A 19,541-nucleotide genomic window follows, 5' to 3' on the forward strand; every position below is an offset into this window, starting at 1 on the left:
GAAGGAAGCCAACCCCCTCATTAAACCGTTAGTATTTAACATTGTGCGGACCCCTCCTCCTCTCCCCTCTCCCCTTCCCCCAGCCCCCCAGACAGGGTTTCTCTGTGAAGCCCTGGATGTCCTAGAACTCCAGTTTGTAGACCCTCCTCTCTTAGATCTCTTTAGGCTGTTCTGTGCCCTGTTGGCCATTGACTCTTGTGAACAGTTTGAGGCTTAATAAGGAGCATGGGGTGGGGGTGGGGGCATTGTCCATGACAGGAAGTCTGTGGGACACTTCCAACACTATGCACACCTAGAGCCTTGGCCCCTCTTGCCATGAATAGTCCTGTATCCTGGTGAGACCTCTGTGCAATTTCAGTGTGCTTCTCCTCGGAGGGCATGTTCTTATATAGAGGAGTAAGAATTCTGTTTTATAGACATGGAGAAGTCTCAAGATCTGCTGCATGTATTATTTTCCTGTTTGCTTGATTTTGCAAAATCAAAGACCAAAGAACAAGACTGGGGATATTCCTCAGAGTTCACCTGGCAAGTGTGGTGCCCTGGTTTTGATCCCTAAAGCCACACATGGTAGTACAAGCCTATAACACTAGGACTTGGGAGATAGAGACAGGAAAATCACAATTCAAAATCCTACCTAATCCTTGGCTACATAGTGGGTTCATGGGCAGTTTGCTCTATAGAACTATTCCAGGACAGCACAGAGAAACACTGTCGAAAACAAACAAATAAACCCTCAATGCGGTGCTTCCTCAGAGAGCCGAATCTAGGAGGTTGGACTTTCTAGGGCTGCAGAGGTTACAGAGTGGGGAGTGCCCAGCCAAACTCAGTATCTTTGTGTTAACAGAAAATGAAAGGGGCTGGGAGAGGGGTGTGCCAGCTCACACTGTAGTCCCAGTACTTGGAAAACCAAGGCAGGATTGTGAAGAGTTTAAGGCTAGCCTGAGCTACATAGCAAGATTGTCTTAAAATAAACAAATATATATTTAAAAATCTTGAATTATTCCAAGACTCTGGCTGGAAATAGTATAAACTCAGCACCTCACCCAGTCTTGTGGGTAACTCTGGCTCACAGTCTTGTGATGATAGACCCTTTTGGTCAAGGTCGATTATTCCACGAAGGCTGACTAAGCCTGGGTGTCTGCTTTTGAGCTGACTTTTGTGGCTACACTGAAAGCCTCTGTTCATCATCCTGTGAGACACCCCCTTCTTAGCTGCTCTTGCGGGACGTGACTTTTGACCCAGGGCTGAGGTCCTGGAGGAGAGAGCTTGACTAGATGGAAGCTGTACACATCTGTAACTAACATTAGGAGGAGCGCCCTGGCTCCACTGGGGGAGACAGTCCTGTGATAGCCTTGGTATGGTCATGCGGGAAACGTACGTAACAGGGCCTAGGGCTGTTTTGGAGGCTGTCTAGGGCAGAGCGGCTACCACGTTATCGAAGCTGGTTATGTTCTCCGTTAGGGCTTGGCCTGGCTCATTTGGGAAATTTTCTTTGTTTAAAATTTTGAATGCATGTTTATTTAGTGTGTGTGCCTGAGCTTGTGTGCAGTCTGTGAGGTGCTTTTAGAGGTCAGAGGATAACTTGCAGGATTTAATTCTCTTCTACCCTGTGGATCCTGGGATTCCCCAAACTCAGGCACAGCAGTAAATACCTTTACTTGCTAAGCTGTCTCAACGGCCCTGTTTTTATTTATTTATTCTTCATGTGTATGTGTATTAGATGGTCGTGAGCTGCCATGTCACTGCATGAAATCCTAGTTCTGCAAGAACAAGTGCTCTTAATCACCGAGCCATTTCTCTCCCCACACCCCCATCTCCCCTTGAGGCAGGGTTTCACTGTGTAATCCTGCCTGGCCTGGAATTTGCATTGTAGACCCAGAGTGGCCTCAAACTCTTGGCAGTTCTTTCTTCTCTGCTTCCGGAGCACTAGAATTAGAGATGTGTGCCACGGCACCTGGCCCCTTGAGCTTTCTACAAGGTTTCCCCCTCTTCCGTCCTGTGATACTCCTGCTGGCTGAGTGGCGACATGAGGTTCTTCCCAGTGATCCAGGTGCGTGTTACACAAGTGGATCTGTGTCAAAGAACTCAGCCGTGTCCATACCACCCTCCTTACAAAAGCCACACATTGGCTGGAGAGATGGCTCAGAGGTTAAAAGCACTGACTGCTCTTCCAGAGGTCCTGAGTTCAATTCGCAGCAACCACATGGTGGCTCACAACCATCTGTAATGGGATCTGATGCCCTCTTCTTGTGTGTCTGAAGATAGCTACAGTGTACTCATATACATAAAATAAATAAATCTTAAAAAAAAAAAAGCCACACATGCCAAGTGTGGTGGCACATCTCTTAATCCCAGCACTCAAGAGGCAGAAACAGGTGGATTTCTGTGAATTCGAAGCCAGCCTGATCTACCTTACCAGTTCCAAGCCAGCCATGGTAGTGAGTTGCTGTCTCAAAAACAACAAAAAGCCACACTTGGTGCTTTAATTGAGTTTTTTTTGGTTTTGGTTAAACCTAGAGGACAGTTAGAGTTTGAGAAAAACGACAGAACAGCCAAATTATAAAATTTCAGGGGAATGAAGGAGAGAGAAAGTCATGCCTTTTGCAATGGGGGGTAGCGGGCAGCAGCGAGGCAGAGTGTGTGAGCGTGGGGGCCTCGGAGGCTGATGCTCAGGGTATCCCCTTCCAGACTTTGATCACTATCAGGGGGAAGAGGAAATAGAAAAGGAGGGAAATGACAAGGCCCGAGCTGTGGGGTGGGATGCTTCAAATAGCTGCTCACAGCTGCCTGGAGGTCGGAGACTTCCTTTCAAAGAAAGACAAGTCCCTTCTAGCCTGTCTTTATTTAGGTGGAACCCTTTGGGGAAGCATTCCTGGGATTCCAGCCGATGAACTGGCCTGGTTGGATTGACAGTAGGGAAGGGAAGATAGGGATGGCACAAGAGTTAAGAGTTCTTACTACTTTTGCAGAGGAGGGGTGCCCAGCAGCCATGTTGGGCAGCTACAACTGCCCATAACTCTAGCTCCTCTTCAGGGAACCGGACACCCCTTTCTAGTCTCCTTGGACATTGTGTTAATGTACATAAACCCATATGCAGAATACACTCATACACATGATAAAAACAAACAATGGAAGGAACAATAGTATGAACAGTAACAGTATGTAATGTTTTGTTTGAACTTAATTCTTTTGCATCTATTATGAAGTTGGGGGAGGGTGTGTCGTTGACCCACTTAGCACTGTGGACAGTGCCTGGCCTGGAGAGGCCCCTGTAGTGTTTCCTATAGTTGTCCTGCAATGTGAAGGAGAGAAGGGATTATCCATGAGGCCCAGGGTTCGTTATTACCATGGGCACCTTGCCTCAGTCACTGAAAAATATGGAGGTAGGGGAGTGGGGCTGGGTGAGGTGTGGCTCAGTGGCCAAGTGCTTGCCTAGCATTCGAAGGGCACTGGCGTCAATTTCCTAGCATCAAAAAAAAAAAATAATTACCAAGAAATGCAGATGTGCTAGCATTCCTGTTTCAACAAATAGAAGCAAAAAGACTACAGGAATTAGCTGGGCATGGTGGCGCACACCTTTAATCCCAGCACTCGGGAGGCAGAGGCAGGTGGATTTCTGAGTTCGAGGCCAGCCTGGTCTACAAAGTGAGTTCTAAAAAAAACTACAGGAATTAAAAATAAACAAAACAACTACTTCCAAAAAGCCAGGTTTAGTGGCGCACACCTTTAATCCCAGCACTTGGGAGGCAGAGGCTGGCGTATTTCTGATTTCTAGGCCAGCCTAGTCTACAAAGTGAGTTCCAGGACAGCCAAGGCTACACAGAGAAACCCTGTCTCAAAAAAAACAAACCAAAAAACCAAATAGTAATAATAATAATAAGCAACTTTCAACCCTACCTAGCTAAAGGGGGGGGGGCTTGTTCAGGATGCTGTCTGTACAGTAGCCCATAACTAGGGTGGAGACCACACAGTCTGAACAAATCTGGGAGCCTAAAGAATTTATCGGTTTCTTTATTTCTGGCAGTCCTGAGGACCGAGCCTAGGACTTTATGCATGCTAGGTGGGTGGCCTACTGCTGATCCACATCCCCGGTTTAGATGCTATGTTGTTACAATTCGTTCTGCATTTAATAAATTTCTAGAAACAGAGAAGAGAGGAAGCTTTAAAACTCCCATTTATTCTGTGACAGATAGACCCCAGGTACCACTTCCCAGGTGGTTTCTGGTGCTAAGAACGATGCTGTGTCTCCGGAGGGTGTGTGATGCTTGCCGAGTAGGCTACACTCGGAGTTGTAGGCTCACTCCTCAGCATCTCATAAGCCCAGTGTGGTGGCATCTGCCTGGGAGCCAGGAGGATAAAGGACTCGGGGTCATCCTTCACGACAGACAGGATGCAAGCCTGGGCTGAGTGGCTCCCACTGCTGACAACTGTGGGTTGAGTAACTAACTGCCCTTCGCACAGCAGAGCTGGCCTGTGGCCGCTCATTTCCTGGTAAGAGGTCAAATCTTGAGAATGTCTCACTGGGTCATTTCTGAATTTCTCTATTTTATGTGTGCATGAAAATCCACAGTGAACAGCATAGCATAATTTCACCATTTCCCTGTTTATATTCATGTAACCTCCTGGAGGACATAAACCCACGAAACCTTCACAAAGAAGCAAACAGGGCATGAATAGCCATCTCTGCTTTGAGAAGTTGGTACATGTGGAACCTCCAGTTAGTTGCTCTATTTAAACAACAGCTGGGCGTGGTGGCGCACGCCTTTAATCCCAGCACTCGGGAGGCAGAGGCAGGCGGATTTTTGAGTTCGAGGCCAGCCTGGTCTACAAAGTGAGTTCCAGGACAGCCAGGGCTACACAGAGAAACCCTGTCTCGAAAAACCAAAAAAAAAAAAAAACAAAACAAAAAAAAAAAAAACAACAACAACAAAACCTGACCCCCCCCGGGGGGGGGGGGCTCATTACATAGCCTGTCTGGCCTTCGACTTCTCCCACTGAGCCCTGGCCTTGGCTTTTTGTGTTGTTGTTGGTGGTGGTGTTTTTGTTTTTGTTTTTGTTTTGTTTTGTTTTTGCTTTTGTTGTTGTTGTTTTTCAAGACAGGGTTTCTCTGTATAGCCCTGGCTGTCCTGGAACTCACTTTGTAGACCAGGCTGGCCTCGAACTCAGAAATCTGCCTGCCTCTGCCTCCCAAGCGTTGAGATTAAAGGCATGTGCCAACACCGGCCGGCTTGTTTTGTTTTTTGAGGCAGGGTCTCAGTATATAGGCCAGGCTAGCCTCAGACTTGCTACATAGCCTTGACCTGCTGACCTTGAACTCTCAATATTCCTACCTTAACCTCACCAGTAACTCAGTGAAATTAGAGAACTTTTGGATCCAAACAGGAGACAACCAAAGTCCGTTGGTGACTTCTGAGGGTTCGGAGTCTCACAATGAGTCAGCTGTGCTCACTGGCCTAGCTCTCGTCTAGCGCTGGGAATCCCAGCTCGCAGGTTTTATTTTCGACCATCTCTTTTCCTGGTGCTGGAGTGGAACCCAGGGCTCACATGAGGCAAGCAGATAGAATCATGCCCTCTTCTCCTCTCTAAGACAATTTTGTGGTTGTTGGATTTTGTTTGTTTGGGGGGCTCTGTTCATTTGTTTACCACTATGTTAAACTGTTTGTGTGTGTGTGTGTGTGTAGACAGGGCGTTAGTTTCTTCTTTATGTTCTTTTAAAAATTCATTTGGAGGAGGACAGCCATTCCACACATATGAAGGTCAGGGGATCACTTGATGATGTGGGACCTCTCCTTTCACCACTGGCTTCCAGGGATTGAACTGAGGTCATCAGGCTTGGTGGCAGATGCCTTTGCCTGGTGAGCCCTCACACTGGCCCTTTCCGTTTTAAATGTAGTGCTGGGGATTGTACCCAGGGCTTCATCGCGGATGCTAAGGAAGTACTCTATCAACTGTGTCCCCGGCCAGGCAGGGTTTTACTTTGTAGCTCAAGCCCTTGAGTTCACAGAATGGTAATCATGGCCTATGGATAGTTTCCTCTTACCAGGTAAGAACAGGACTTTGACTTTTAGAGAGCCTTACCTAAGCTCTATGAACTTAGAACACAGAACTCTATGTTTGGCTGGAACAACTTCTCTGTACCTGTCTTGTTAGAGTTTATCACTGCAATGAGACACCGTGACCACGGCAACTTGTATGAAGGAAAACATTCGATTGGGGCTGGCTTAGAGTTCAGAAGTCTGGTCCATTATCATCATGGCAGGGAGCATGGCTGCACACAGGCAGACATGGTACTGGAGAGGTACCTGAGAGTTCTACATCTGGATCCACTGGCAGCAAGAAGAGAGACTGAGTCACTGGACTTGGCTTGAGCATCGGGGACCTCAAAGCCCACCCCCAGTGACACACTTTTTTAAACAAACCCTCACCCACTGTGGGGCCCTGAAAGCCATGCGACCTGCCAAGCTCTTCTGGAATAAGAGTGAGATCAAAATTCATCCAAAACGTGAAAATCTCATCCCTGAGACCACCAGGAGGAGGACTGCTTCCTCCCTGCTCTGGGCTAACATGTCTAGGCAGTGTACGTAGCCTTGGGACCCCACAGTCTACTCCAGCGAGGCCTCACCTCTTAATGGTGCCTAGCAGTACCTGGTACCTAATACCTGATATCCTCCACCATCTCCGGTCCTTGAATTTCTCATAGCCACATGCATTTTGGGTTTCCCCTGGTCAACTGCTAGGCTTGAAGGTGTCGGTCACCCTATGTGTGGTGTGTAGCAGGCTATCTCTTGTGTAAACAGGCCAGAGGAACTCCCTTCTCGGGTTTTCTTATGTGTGCACGTATGCTCTATGCTCACAGGGAGCCTCCTGCCTCAGTTTCCCATGTGGGATTACAGGTGTGAGTCAGTCACTACGCTCAGCTTTAAATTATCTAAAAATAAAATCATCTCTAGTTGTTGTTTTTTTTAAGGTTTATTTATTTTATGTGTAAGCCTTCATCTGTGTCTCTGTAAACCTGGCCTAGTGACACATGCCTCGATCCCCTCATTTAGGACACCGGTTCTCAACCTGTGGGGTCAAGAAAGACCCCTTGGGAGGTCGCATATCAGATATCCTTGCATATCGGATATTTACATTAAGATTCATAACAGTAGCAAAATTACAGTTATTAAGTAATAAGGAAAGTAATTTTATGGTGGTGGTGGAGGATCACCACAGCATGAAGAACTGTATCAAAGTCGCAGAATTAGGAAGGATGAGAACCACTGGCTTAGGAGGTGGAGGCAGGAAGACCAGAAGTTCAGTTATCCTCAGCTGTATAAGGAGTTAGAGGAAGTGCTAGGCTACATCAAACTCTGCCTAAAAAATACAATAAAATAAAATTGGTTCCAAGTCTTCCCCATCGGGTGACACCTCTAAAGTGGGTCTGTGTCCTCCCCGCCACTGGTCACAACCTCTTGGGGAGGCAGACCGTGGAGTTTTTGACTGCCCTTATCCCATTCCAGTACTAGGGCGGGTGCCAGGCTGTAGGGAAGCTCAGAGACATCGCTCTGAGGTGGGAAAGCACCGTCTTAAATGTGGGAATGTGGGAAAGTGGGAGCTGGTTCCATCCCCGGGGCAGGCAGGGGCTGAGGGGAATGAAGGAGGAGCTGAGAACTGAGTCAGGGGCCCTCGGGCTGGGGACAGTGTCTAGCCTGGGGTGGGGGTGGGAGCACTGGCTTATCCCAGCGGAGGCAGCTTGGTGGCAGTTGTGGCTGGGAGCACATAGAGGCCTTCTGTGGTAGAATTAAGCTGTGCATTCATAGTCGAATGTCTTCTCCATGGTTCCCCGAGTTGGATCTTGAGGGAAGAGACAGTCTGTGGTTCTAAACAGTTTATTGTTCCTTCATGGCAAAAAATTAGATACATAATATGCCATACCCAGTTCTCAGGATGGACCTTTTACAGGGAGGAATGTCTGGGAAGGGAAGCTTAGAGGCTAAGCCCTCTGGGCCTCTAGGTACCGCATTAGCATAGAGAGCTCTGTTTTGGGCCTAGGTGACCGGTGGACACGTTTCTTTTCTGTGAGGAGCTGGAATGTGTTCCAGGCCAGGAGTCTGGCAGGGAGCAGGAAGTCACCTAAGTCTCCTGTGTGTGCCTACCGAGTCTTGCGGGTCTCAACCTGCTCTACCTTATCAAACTTCCTGACCGGGTTTTACATTCCACACTCTGAGGCCACTCACTAAACGACAAACACCTGCTGGCCACAACCCAGGGAGCTGATTGTTTTTACCTGCATGCTTCTATTTCAGGTAATGACTGTCCTTTTAAAGCCTGTTCTTTTTCCCCCTAAGGTGCTTTCTGAAACCACAGCATACATACTGATCTCTGACCTATACGTCCAGCCTCAATATACATTTTTGTTTGTGGTACTAGGGATTGAACTCAAGCCATTTTCCATGCTAGGCAAACACCCAACCCGTGAAATGCATCCTCGGCCCTCCCTCAACACATCTACTTGTCTGTCTGTCTGTCTGTCTAGATTTTATTTATTTATTTACTTATTTATTTTTCTTTGGTTTTTCGAGACAGGGTTTCTCTGTGTAGCTCTGGCTGTCCTGGAACTCACTTTGTAGACCAGGCTGGCCTCAAACTCTGAAATATACCTGCCTCTGCCTCTCGAGTGCTGGGATTAAAGGCATGTGCCACCACGCCCGGCCAGAGAAAGCATTTTTAAATGTTAAGAAGATAGAGAGTCAAAATAAGGCAAAGGAAGCGGTCTAGCGTGGTGGCGCACACCTTTAATCTCAGCACTTGGGAAGTAGAGGCAGGGCAGTCTCTGAGTTCACGGCCAGCCTGGTCTCCAGAGTGAGTTCTAGGACAGCCAGGGGTATTGGGGGAGGAGGTAAAAAAGGAAGAGGAGGAAGGGAAAGAAGAAGGGGTGTAGGAGGGGAGAGAAACAGGGACAACTAGAACCATGGGTGAACATCCCTGGGCATGTCTGACTTTAGGACAGAGAATCACTGTTTATTAAGCAACTACTGTGTCCTGGGTACACAGTATTGCATGCTTCCTGGCCACAACAATTTAAGAAATAACTCCTTTTTAAAAAAGACTTATTTTGTGTGTGTGTGTGTATAAAAGATATGTGTATGGTGTGTGTATATATATGTGTGGTATATTTATGTGGGGTGTGTGTGTGTGTGTGTGTGTGTGGTATGTATGGTGTATATATGTATGTGATGTATGTGGTATATATGTGTGTGTTGTGTGTGTATGGATGTATGTTATGTGTGTGTATGTGGTATGGTGTATGTGTGTGTGTGCTGTGTATGTATATGTGTGTGGTCTGTGTGTACGTGTAGGGTATGGTGTATGTGTGTGGTATGATGTGTGTGGGTTTGTGTGGTGTGGTGTGTGTGTATATGTGTGTGGTATGGTGTGTGTATGAGGGGGTATGTGTATGGTGTGGTGTGCGTGTATATGTGTGTGGTGTGGTATGTGTGTATATGTGTGTGGTGTATGCCCGGGTCCGTGTCTCTGAACGATGCTGTTTCTGAAGTAACAGTGTCTGCCATCCTTCTGCTTTGCCTCAGCCTTCACCATCAACAGCATCCATATGGAAAGCCTGCCATCGTGGGAGGTGATGAATGGGCAGCAACTGACCCTGCAGTGCCTTGTGGACATCAGCACCACCTCAAAAAGCAGGTCTCAGCACCAGGTGCTGTTCTATAAGGACGATGCGATAGTGTATAACGTCACCTCCAAGGAGCACACCGAGAGCTACGTCATTCCTCAGGCTCGGGTCTTCCACTCCGGGAAGTACAAATGCACCGTGATGCTGAACAACAAGGAAAAAACTACGATTGAGTATGAGGTGAAGGTGCATGGTGAGTCCGCAAGCAGAATAGCAGGCTGATGATGATGCTCACGTTGGTGGCGCTGGTCATGCCGCTCACGGTTACTCCAGAGACGGGCCAGTGAAACTGGTTTCCTTCTCCGCTAAGCTCCACCTTTCCTGTTCACTACCTGGCATCCTGACCTGAAACTGTAGGCTTTAGAAACTCCCGCTGTGTGAGGGCAGGACTTCCTCCTTTGGGACCATGTCCTGGCCTTGGGAACACCCTTCACCATCCTCCTTAAGTAATAGACTACATCTCCCAACCCCCTCTCTGAAACACAGTCTCCCCACAGCCCGGGCAGGCTTCAGTCTCCTGCGCATGTGCTGGCGTTACAGGTGTGCGACTCCACACCCCGCTACAGAGTTCTTCTAGCACGTTCTCAACAGAGTTGAAGCCGGGCGTGGTGGCGCACGCCTTTAGTCCCAGCACTCGGGAGGCAGAGGCAGGTGGATTTCTGAGTTCGAGGCCAGCCTGGTCTACAAAGTGAGTTCCAGGATAGCCAGGGCTATACAGAGAAACCCTGTCTCGAAAAAAAAAAAAAAAAAATCAACAGAGTTGATTTCTCCCAGGGCACCAGTCTTTACAGTGTTTATGCTCTTCTGTGAGAGTGACAAACAGCATGGTTTTGTCAAATGAACCAAGCCTTGGTGGTATACACCTTTAATCCCAGTACTCTGGAAGCAGAGGCAGGTAGGTCTCTGTGAGTTCAAGATGGTCTGGTCTACGGAGTGAGTTCTAGGATAACCAAGCTACACAGAGAAACCCTGTCTGGAAAAACAGAACAAAACCCACTAGACTCAAGTCTCTCTGCCCGAGTCACCATCCGGATACATCTGATAGCCATTCTAAACTTCGGGGGCCACAGAGGTACCTGGGAGGTTAAAGTTATTGCTGTCAAGCCTGCTGATCATCATTCAATCCCCTGCACCCCCATGGCAGAAGGAGCGGACTGACTCCCATAGTGTCCCATGACCTCCACACCTACACCATAGCACTCTTGGGACCACGCATAAAACACCAAACAAATAATAAGTAAAATCTAACAAGAACATTAAACTCCGGAATCCGCAGGGATGAAGTGAAGATAGCAGGAAGTCAGTTAGGGACTCGGAGTAATTAAGTGCAGTTCCCGGTCTGTTGGCGTTCAGCCACTTGAGGTACAATACTTAGTCCATGGTGAACAACACAGGTCATAGTGGGCCCATGAGGTAAACCCACGAGGTAACCGCGTGATGTTATGCCATCTTGGTCTGTGCAAATTTACTCTCTTCCTGGGATGATGCCACCTCACAAAGCATTTCCCAGGCTGTGTCTTAGCTGTTGTGAAACATCTGTGTCCATTTCCCCACATCTATCTGCTCTTTGGGGCTATAAAATCTCAAAGAGATTAAATTTGGCCTATTTCCAGACAGGCAGAGGTTGTTGGAAAGCACACGCCTTTAATCCCAGCACTTGGGAGGCAGAGGCAGGTGGATCTCTGAGTTTGAGGCCAGTCTGGTCTACAGAACAAACTCCAGGACAGCCAGGTCTACACAGAGAAACCCTGTCTCAAAACAATGGTGACAACAGCGACCACTAGCCTATTTTTCATATCCTGGGTAAAGACCCAGCCTTGAGGTAGGCATTCAATAAGTTACAACAGAGGCCAGAGAGAGCTCAATCCATACAAAGCTTTCCACTCAGACAAAAGACACGAGTGTGCAGACGCCCAGTATCCATGCCCTGGGACATGCCTGTAATCCTGCAACTCAGGCTGTGGATAGACAGGAAGATCCCTGGGGTTTGCTGACCATTCAGCCTAGTTGAATTAGTGAGATACAAACTCAGTGAGAGATCCATCTCAAACAGTAAGGTGGAGAGTAGCTGAGGAAGATGTGGCCTCTACATGGAGGTGTATACACACACACACATACACACACTAACAGTGCATATAACAGTGAAAGTATCAGCTGAAGTAACATAATTAAATACTGACTTTTTTTTTTTTTTTTTTTTTTTTGAGATAGAGTCTCACTATGTAGCCCTGGCTGTCCTGGAACTTACTCTGTAGACCAGGCTGGCCTCGAACTCAGAGAGCTCTGCCTGTTTCTGCTTCCTAAGAACAAGGATGAAAAGGTGTGCATCGCCACACCTGGGTTTTTCCTTTTTAAACTGTACCAGTTGGGAATCTAGTTGCACCACCTTCCAAAGGGGAACGCAAACCATTGAGAACACTGTTGTATTATAGTTTTAAACTGTCTGCTACAGTGCCAGGCACACAGATCCCCTGGGGTAGGTAAGACTGAATCTTCAGGGAATAAAGGACCCTGATGCTGATCAGCCACAGTGACAGATGAGGGAGATGGGCTGTTATGCAGAATTGATCCTAACTGTACTTTCTCCTTCTCCAAAGGCGTATCCAAGCCCAAGGTGACACTGGACAAAAAGGAGGTGACGGAAGGCGGGGTTGTGACGGTCAATTGTTCCTTGCAAGAAGAAAAGCCACCGATCTTTTTTAAAATTGAAAAATTAGAAGTGGGGACAAAGTTTGTCAAGCGAAGGAAAGATAAGACCTCCAACGAGAACTTTGTGCTCATGGAATTCCCCATTGAAGCGCAGGACCATGTGTTAGTGTTTCGCTGCCAAGCTGGGATCCTGTCTGGATTCAAATTGCAGGAGTCAGAACCCATCAGGAGTGAATTCGTCACCGTGCAGGGTCAGAATCCTGCCCTCTGTACCATCCTTTTTAGTAACGGGTTGCATCTAGCCAAAAGGAGCCCAGAATTGGAGAATCTGCGCCTCCTTTAAGGCTGTAATCCCAGCCCTGGTGAAGTACAGGCAGGGGGTTCAGGGGTTCAAGACTAGCAGCCCTCAGCTAGGCAGTGGTGGTGCACACCTTTAATCCTAGCACTTGGGAGGCAGAGGCAGGTGGATTTCTGAGTTTGAGGCCAGTTGAGGCACTCTGGTCTACAGAGTGAGTTCCAGGACAGCCAGGGCTATACAGAGAAACCCTGCCTCAAAAAACAAAAAAACAAAAACAAAAAAGGACTCTTTCTCCCATGAGCCAAATAAATAACATTAACTGAAAAGAATAAGTAGGGCACTGGAATGGCAGCTGGGTGTGATGGTACAGGCCTGTGATCCCACCTACTCGGGACACTGAGGCAGGAGGATTGAAAGTTCACGGGCACGCTGGGCAGTTGAATGAGACCCTCTCTCAAAGTAAAAATGAAAGAGAGGACTAGAGATACAAACATGTGGTGAGATGTTTGACCAGCATTTGGGAAAACCTATGTCTACTAGGGGAGGGGCCACAGGAAGGGGAGCCAAAAGAGCGAAAAAGGACTAAGCAAATGGCTCGGAAAGTAAAATGAATCTGATGCCCCAAACACGTGTAAAGCTGGGTGTGGTGGTGCACGTTTTTAGTCCCAGCCCTAGAGAGCCAGAGCCAGACAGATTCCTGATACTCACTGGCTGGTCAGCCTCAGCCTAGTTATTGAGCCCCAAGCCAATAAGAGTCTGTCTCATAAAAAACCAGACCTGGGCAAAGGGGGCTAGAGAGATGGCTCAGTGGTCAGCATACTTGCTGTTCTTCCTGCCTTTCCACACACATGCACCAGAACATACGCCCCCCAATACACAGGCGTGGCTCTGCTCACCCAGATAATAGAATAGAAAGTGCCCAATTTTGAACTTGAATCTAACTGGCTTGTCATCTTTCTTGTAGAGTCCTTCTCCACTCCCAAGTTTCAAATCGAGCCTCCTGGGATGATCATAGAAGGGGACCAGCTGCACATTAAGTGCATAGTTCAAGTGACACACTTGGCCCGGGAGTATCCAGAAATTATCATCCAAAAAGACAAGGAGATTGTAGCCACCTCCAAGCAAACCAGTGAAGCTGTCTACTCAGTCATGGCCATGGTCGAGTACAGTGGACACTACACCTGCAAAGTGGAATCAAACCGCATCTCCAAAGCCAGTAGCATCATGGTCAACATAACAGGTAGGACTGCTGAGGGCGGGCAGGCAATTGTGGCTAGGTATAGTTCTTCATGTCTGTAATGGCAGCATTTGGGGGTGGGGTGGGGCTGAGATAGGAGGATCATGAGTTCAAGGCCAGCCTGGGCTATCTAGTGAGACCCTGGCCAGTGAGTGTGATGCCTTTTCTGTTCCAGGTTGTCTTGGGTGTATACATGCTGGGTGCTGGGGCTTGTGGGCAGGATTCAATGCATAGTAGTCGGCTATACTGTCTATACATTCGTTCAGGAGCTGGTGCTGACTCAATCCTGCTGCTCACTACTTCTGTGTTCTTGGCTGAACTCTTGAACCTGCCCCAACTGTGTGAGACCCAGTGGGGATGTAATGGTACCCACCTTATAGAACCATCACCATGTCTGTTTAAATGAGATAGCTGTGGTCTGCATCCAAATGAGCATTGGCTAATATCTCTGCAGGTGTCTGTGTTGTCTTTCCTCTGAGCCAAACTCTTCCTCATGGCCTCTTTACTTTGTTTAAATTTTATTTTATGTGTGTGGATGCTTTGCCTGCATGTAGGTCTATGCACCATTTGTAGACTTGGTGTCCATGAGGGCCAGAATAGGGTATAGGCTGACCTAGAACTGGAGTTTCAGTTGGAAGTCACCAGGTGCTGGGAATTGAACCTGGGTCCTCTGCAGGAGTAGCCAGTGCTCTGAAGTGCTGAGGCCAAACCCCAGCCCAAATCTTTTTCTAAAAGGTGTTGGGGTCCAGGAGTCACCCCCCAAACCACACAAACACTGATCTCAGTCAGATAGGGCTGTATTGAACATACACCCTAAAAGACTGGTCAATCAGGGCCATAGTTCAAAATTTGGGGGCTGAGTCTATGACCCTCAACATTTTTTCTATGTCAGTTTATAAAGATTAAGACCACAAAACCCACCAATGAGCACATAGGAAGTGCTGGAAGTCCTGCCCAGTGGTCAGCCCCGACTCAAGCCATTTTAGACATAACAGTTCATACTGACCTTTAATTTGATGGGTCCTAAGTGACACTTATGGTTGTGGAATTTTTTTTTAAGGTCACCCAACCTCATAACATACAAAATATAATAGGGTATGTGGTCAGCAAAACCTTGCTCTGAATAATTTCTGCACCAATGACTGGCAGGTGTATTACAGCAATAGTCAGTGGGAACAAAATGGCTGCAGCTATGCTAGGGGGATAGGTTTCAAAAAAAGGTATTCTCTCTCTCTCTCTCTCTCTCTCTCTCTCTCTCTCTCTCTCTCTCTCTCTCTCTCTCATTTTTCAAAACAAAGTATCTCTGTCTTGAAAAACCTATCCTGGCTATCCTGGAACTCCCATTATAGACCAGGCTGGCCTCAAACTCACAGAAATCTACCTGCCTCTGTCTCCCAAGTGCTAGGATTAAAGATACGCACCACCATAGCCAGCCTGTAAAAGATTTTAACAGGTAACACCTGTTCCATATGTCTATAATGCCAGCACTTGAGGGGCAGAGGCTGGTAGATCTCTATGAGTTCAAGGCCAGTGAGACCCTGTCTCAAAAAACAAAAACAAAAACAAAACAAAAAGATTTTGAAAAAAAAAAACTATATGTATGTCTGTGTTCATTTATATTTACTCTGTGTGTGTGTGTGTGTGTGTGTGAGAGGCTGAGATCAGAGGATGTCAGAGCCGTTGGAACTGGAGTTACAGGTAGTTGTGAGCTGGCTGATGTAGGCACTGGGAACCTAATCCAGGTCTTCTGCAAGAATAGTAAGTGTGGCCCGGCGTGGTGGCGCACGCCTTTAATCCCAGCACTTGGGAGGCAGAGGCAGGTGAATATCTGAGTTTGAGGCCAGCCTGGTCTACAGAGTGAGTTTCAGGACAGCCAGGGCTACACAGAGAAACTCTGTCTTGAAAAAAAAAACCAAACAACAACAACAAAAAAAGAATAGCAAGTGCTTTTAACTATTGAGCTATCTCTCTACCTTCCTCCATTTTCTCAAAGACAAGATCTCATGTGGTCGAGGCTAGCCTTTCACTTACTGTGTAGAGGAATTTGTCCTTGAACTCCTGACCTTGCTGCCTTTGTGCAAGTCCTAGGACTCCAGGCATGCTCCACCATAGCAGGAACTGCCCAGTGCTAGGTCTCCTGACCCCAGTTCCCGGCTTTATCTCTCTAAAACTGAGAAGACTACTGTACTCTTTCTTGTTGGCTGCGCTGCACATTCAGCTGTTACAATGTAAGCAGCTTAGGGCTGAGACCTTAACTCTTCTGCTCAGTGCTATGTCCTTAACTTGCACTATGGTTGGTCAGAGGATTGGGCTGAGCCGTGTGTTACAATGTTTCCAAGAGCGGAGTCAGCGCTTCTCTTCCGTTGAAAGTCTCCATTCATATAAACCGTCCTCCATTCATTCAATATTTTCCCCCCAAATCCCCAAGTATCAAGCTCTGAACATGCGGTCACAGCCACCCCCCCCAGGCTTATAATACGTAGGTAGATTGCCAACTCATCAACTAGGGGATTGGCACACTATATCAGATCCTCCTGGTGTAGGGTGTGACATCATGCACAATTTAGTGAGTTATTTATTTATTTATTTAGTTAGTTAGTTAGTTATATTTTTTGAGACATTCTCATAATGTAGCCTTAGAACTCCCCTATGTAGACCAGGCTGGTCCCTATATAAAACTCAAGTGCTGGGATCAAAGGCATGCCCCATCATACCAAGCATGGATTATTGATAATGGCAAACATTTGGAGTGCTCTTGATAAGGCATACATTCTCTTGTTAGAGAAAAAGCCATCATTCATATGAATATATATATAATTACATGTTATAATACATATGATATATATCATATACATATATATGACACATCCTTCTGTATACTGGGCTGCTTACTAAGAATTGAGGACTTCAGATACAAGCAGGCCTGCCAATGGCAGTTTCTTCTTGCCATAATGAACTTGCAAAATTTTAAAAATATTTACTTATTTATTTTATGTATATGAGTACACTGTAGCTGTACAGATGGTTGTGAGCCTTCATGTGGTTGTTAGAAATTGAATTTTTTTTTTAGGACCTCTGTTTGCTCTGGTCAACCCCACTCGCTCAGTCCCTGCTTGCTCTGTCCCAAAGATTTATTTATTATTATATAGTAGCTGACCAGACGCACCAGAAGAGGGTGTCAGATCTCATAACAGATGGTTGTGAGCCACCATGTGGTTTCTGGGATTTGAACTCAGGACCTTTGGAAGAGCAGTCAGTGCTCTTACCCACTGAGCCATCTCGGCAGCCCATGAACTTGCAAATATATCTAATATACTTTCTCTAGGTAACCACCCAGAGCAACTTCCTTCCAGGGGCTGTTTCCTTAACCCCTCCAGGGTGCAGTTCAGTTTCCTCTCTGTGGGCTCTGCTGCAAACAGTATTCCTGAATTGAGCATTAGATATAAATTCCTTGACGTCAGCCTGTCTCACATGCAGTTATCTTTCCATTGGCCAGCAAAGGGTCAACACTTGTGGAAGCCATGCATAGCAGTATATACTTGTGGTCCCAACACCTGGGAGGTGGAGATGGGAGGAACAGAAGTTCAAGGCCATCTCTGGCTACATAGTTAGTTCAAGGCCAACCTAGGCTACTTGAGACCCTGTCTCAATAAATGAGTGGACAGATGAGTGAATCCTCATAGGAAATGCAGGAAGAGCCAGCAGAGAGATCTCAAGGTCAGAGCGAGTCCTGTCCTCACTCTTTTGTTTGTTTGTTTGTTTGTCTTTCGAGACTGGGTTTTTCTGTGTAGCCCTAGCTGTCCTGGAACTCACTCTGTAGACCAGGCTGTCCTCGAACTCAGAAATCCACCTGCCTCTGCTCCCAAGTGCTGGGATTAAAGGCATGTGCCACCACTGCCCAGCAAGTCCTGGCTCTTTTAAGGCCATGCTGTCAAGTATATGAGAAGCAGAGGAAGACTTTTTGCAGGTTCCTAAGGGTTAATTCTGCGGAAAGTAACTGGGCTACAAATGTCTGCAGCTGAGGACTAAGGTGGTACCAGACACGTTTCACCTCCCTTCCCACTTAATGTTCTTCAGAGCTGTTTCCCAAGCCGAAGTTAGAGTTCTCCTCCAGTCGTCTGGACCAAGGGGAATTGTTGAACCTGTCCTGCTCTGTCTCGGGCACACCTGTAGCCAACTTCACCATCCAGAAGGAAGAGATGGTCTTGTCGCAGTATCAGAATTTCAGCAAGATCGCTGAGGAGAGGGACAGCGGGGAGTACAGCTGTACTGCAGGCATTGGCAAAGTGGTCAAGAGAAGCGGCTTGGTACCAATCCAGGTGTGCGGTAAGTACACTCTCAGCTGCTCAGATACGCAAAGGTTGGATAGGGACTAGGAGCATGATGGTCACTTAGCTGTCACCAGTGCAGTCGCAAAGGCTGGTCGGATTCAGGCAGGTCGAGAAGAACTCCTGGGAGGGCCAGGAAAATGACTTATTGAGTAACGGTGCTTGACCTCTGAATTTCATCTGTATATGTGTGTGCACGCAGAATGCACAGACTTCTGTGTATATCTAAGACCTGGTTACGAGGCATATGGTACATATCTATAATCCTGACATCCAGGACGTTGAGATAGGGATTGTTGTGAGTTCAAGACCAGCCTGGGATACATAGCAAGGGCCTGTCTCAATCCTCCTTGACTCCCAACATAAAAAGAAAAAAGTATTAGAAGAAGTAGAAGATTCTAGTTGGGTGTTGGTGGGTGGTGCATGTCATCAATCCCAGCAGTGAGTTTGCTGGAGGATTTCTGCAAACTCAAGGCCAACCTGGGATACAGGGCAAGGTCCTGCTCAGAAACAAAACGCAACAAAACACACACACGGGGTCTAAAGAGATTGCCCAGTGGTTACAGGCACTTGCTGCTCTTGCAGAGGACCTGGGTTCAGTTCCCAGCACCCACATCATGCATAAGCCACCGCACCTGGATGGTAGACCTCCAGGCAGGCATGTACCACCATCCCTGGATCTTCCACTTCCTGTCTCCCTCTTACTTCTTCCTCTTCCTTTCCCTACCCTCCCCCAGACTTCCTCCTTTTGAGACAGGACAGCATTATACTATGGAGCTCAAGCTAGCCTCAAATTTGCAGTTTTATTTACCACCTGCCCTCCCAGGTATGGACCTGCAGGTGTATTCCACTATATCCAGATATTACATCCAGATATTATATCATTATTTTGCTTATAGAAATTAGATATTTTAGCCAGGTGGTGGTGGTGGTGCACGCCTTTAATCCCAGCACTTGGGAGGCAGAGGCAGGTGGATTTCTGGGTTCGAGGTCAGCCTGGTCTACAGAGTGAGTTCCAGGACAGCCAGGGCCATACAGAGAAACCCTGTCTCGAAAAAACAAAAAAACAAACAACAAAAAAAATTAGATATTTTAAGCTGGGCTGTAATAGTACTCTCCTTTAATCCCTATACTCAGACAGCAGAGGCAGATGATCTTTGTGAGTTCAAGGCCAGCCTGGTCTACAGAGCTAGTTCCAGGACGTCTAGGGTTATACAAAGAAACCTTGTCTAAAAAAAACCCAAACCATAAACAACAGGAATGATTAATAAAACAAAAACAAGCTGGGCGTGGTGGCGCACGCCTTTAATCCCAGCACTCGGGAGGCAGAGGCAGGTGGATTTCTGAGTTCGAGGC

At 47.1% G+C, this 19,541-nt stretch overlaps 1 protein-coding gene across 7 annotated transcripts in view; it reads left to right on the forward strand.

Moving 5' to 3' along the window:
• Positions 1 to 19,541, forward strand: part of Pecam1 (platelet and endothelial cell adhesion molecule 1) — a 60,137-nt gene that overhangs the window by 6,200 nt on the left and 34,396 nt on the right. For all 7 annotated transcript variants that reach the window (XM_085829465.1, XM_085829466.1, XM_085829468.1 and 4 more), the window contains exons 3-6: positions 9,573 to 9,866; positions 12,271 to 12,573; positions 13,585 to 13,860; positions 17,935 to 18,183. In XM_085829465.1, the coding sequence (XP_085685591.1) occupies positions 9,573 to 9,866; positions 12,271 to 12,573; positions 13,585 to 13,860; positions 17,935 to 18,183 (1,122 nt within the window). The remainder of the gene's footprint in view (positions 1 to 9,572; positions 9,867 to 12,270; positions 12,574 to 13,584; positions 13,861 to 17,934; positions 18,184 to 19,541) is intronic.

This window comes from Mus caroli, unplaced genomic scaffold, assembly GCF_978045245.1.
Source record: "Mus caroli unplaced genomic scaffold, Mus_caroli_1 scaffold_13, whole genome shotgun sequence".
Taxonomy (NCBI): domain Eukaryota; kingdom Metazoa; phylum Chordata; class Mammalia; order Rodentia; family Muridae; genus Mus; species Mus caroli.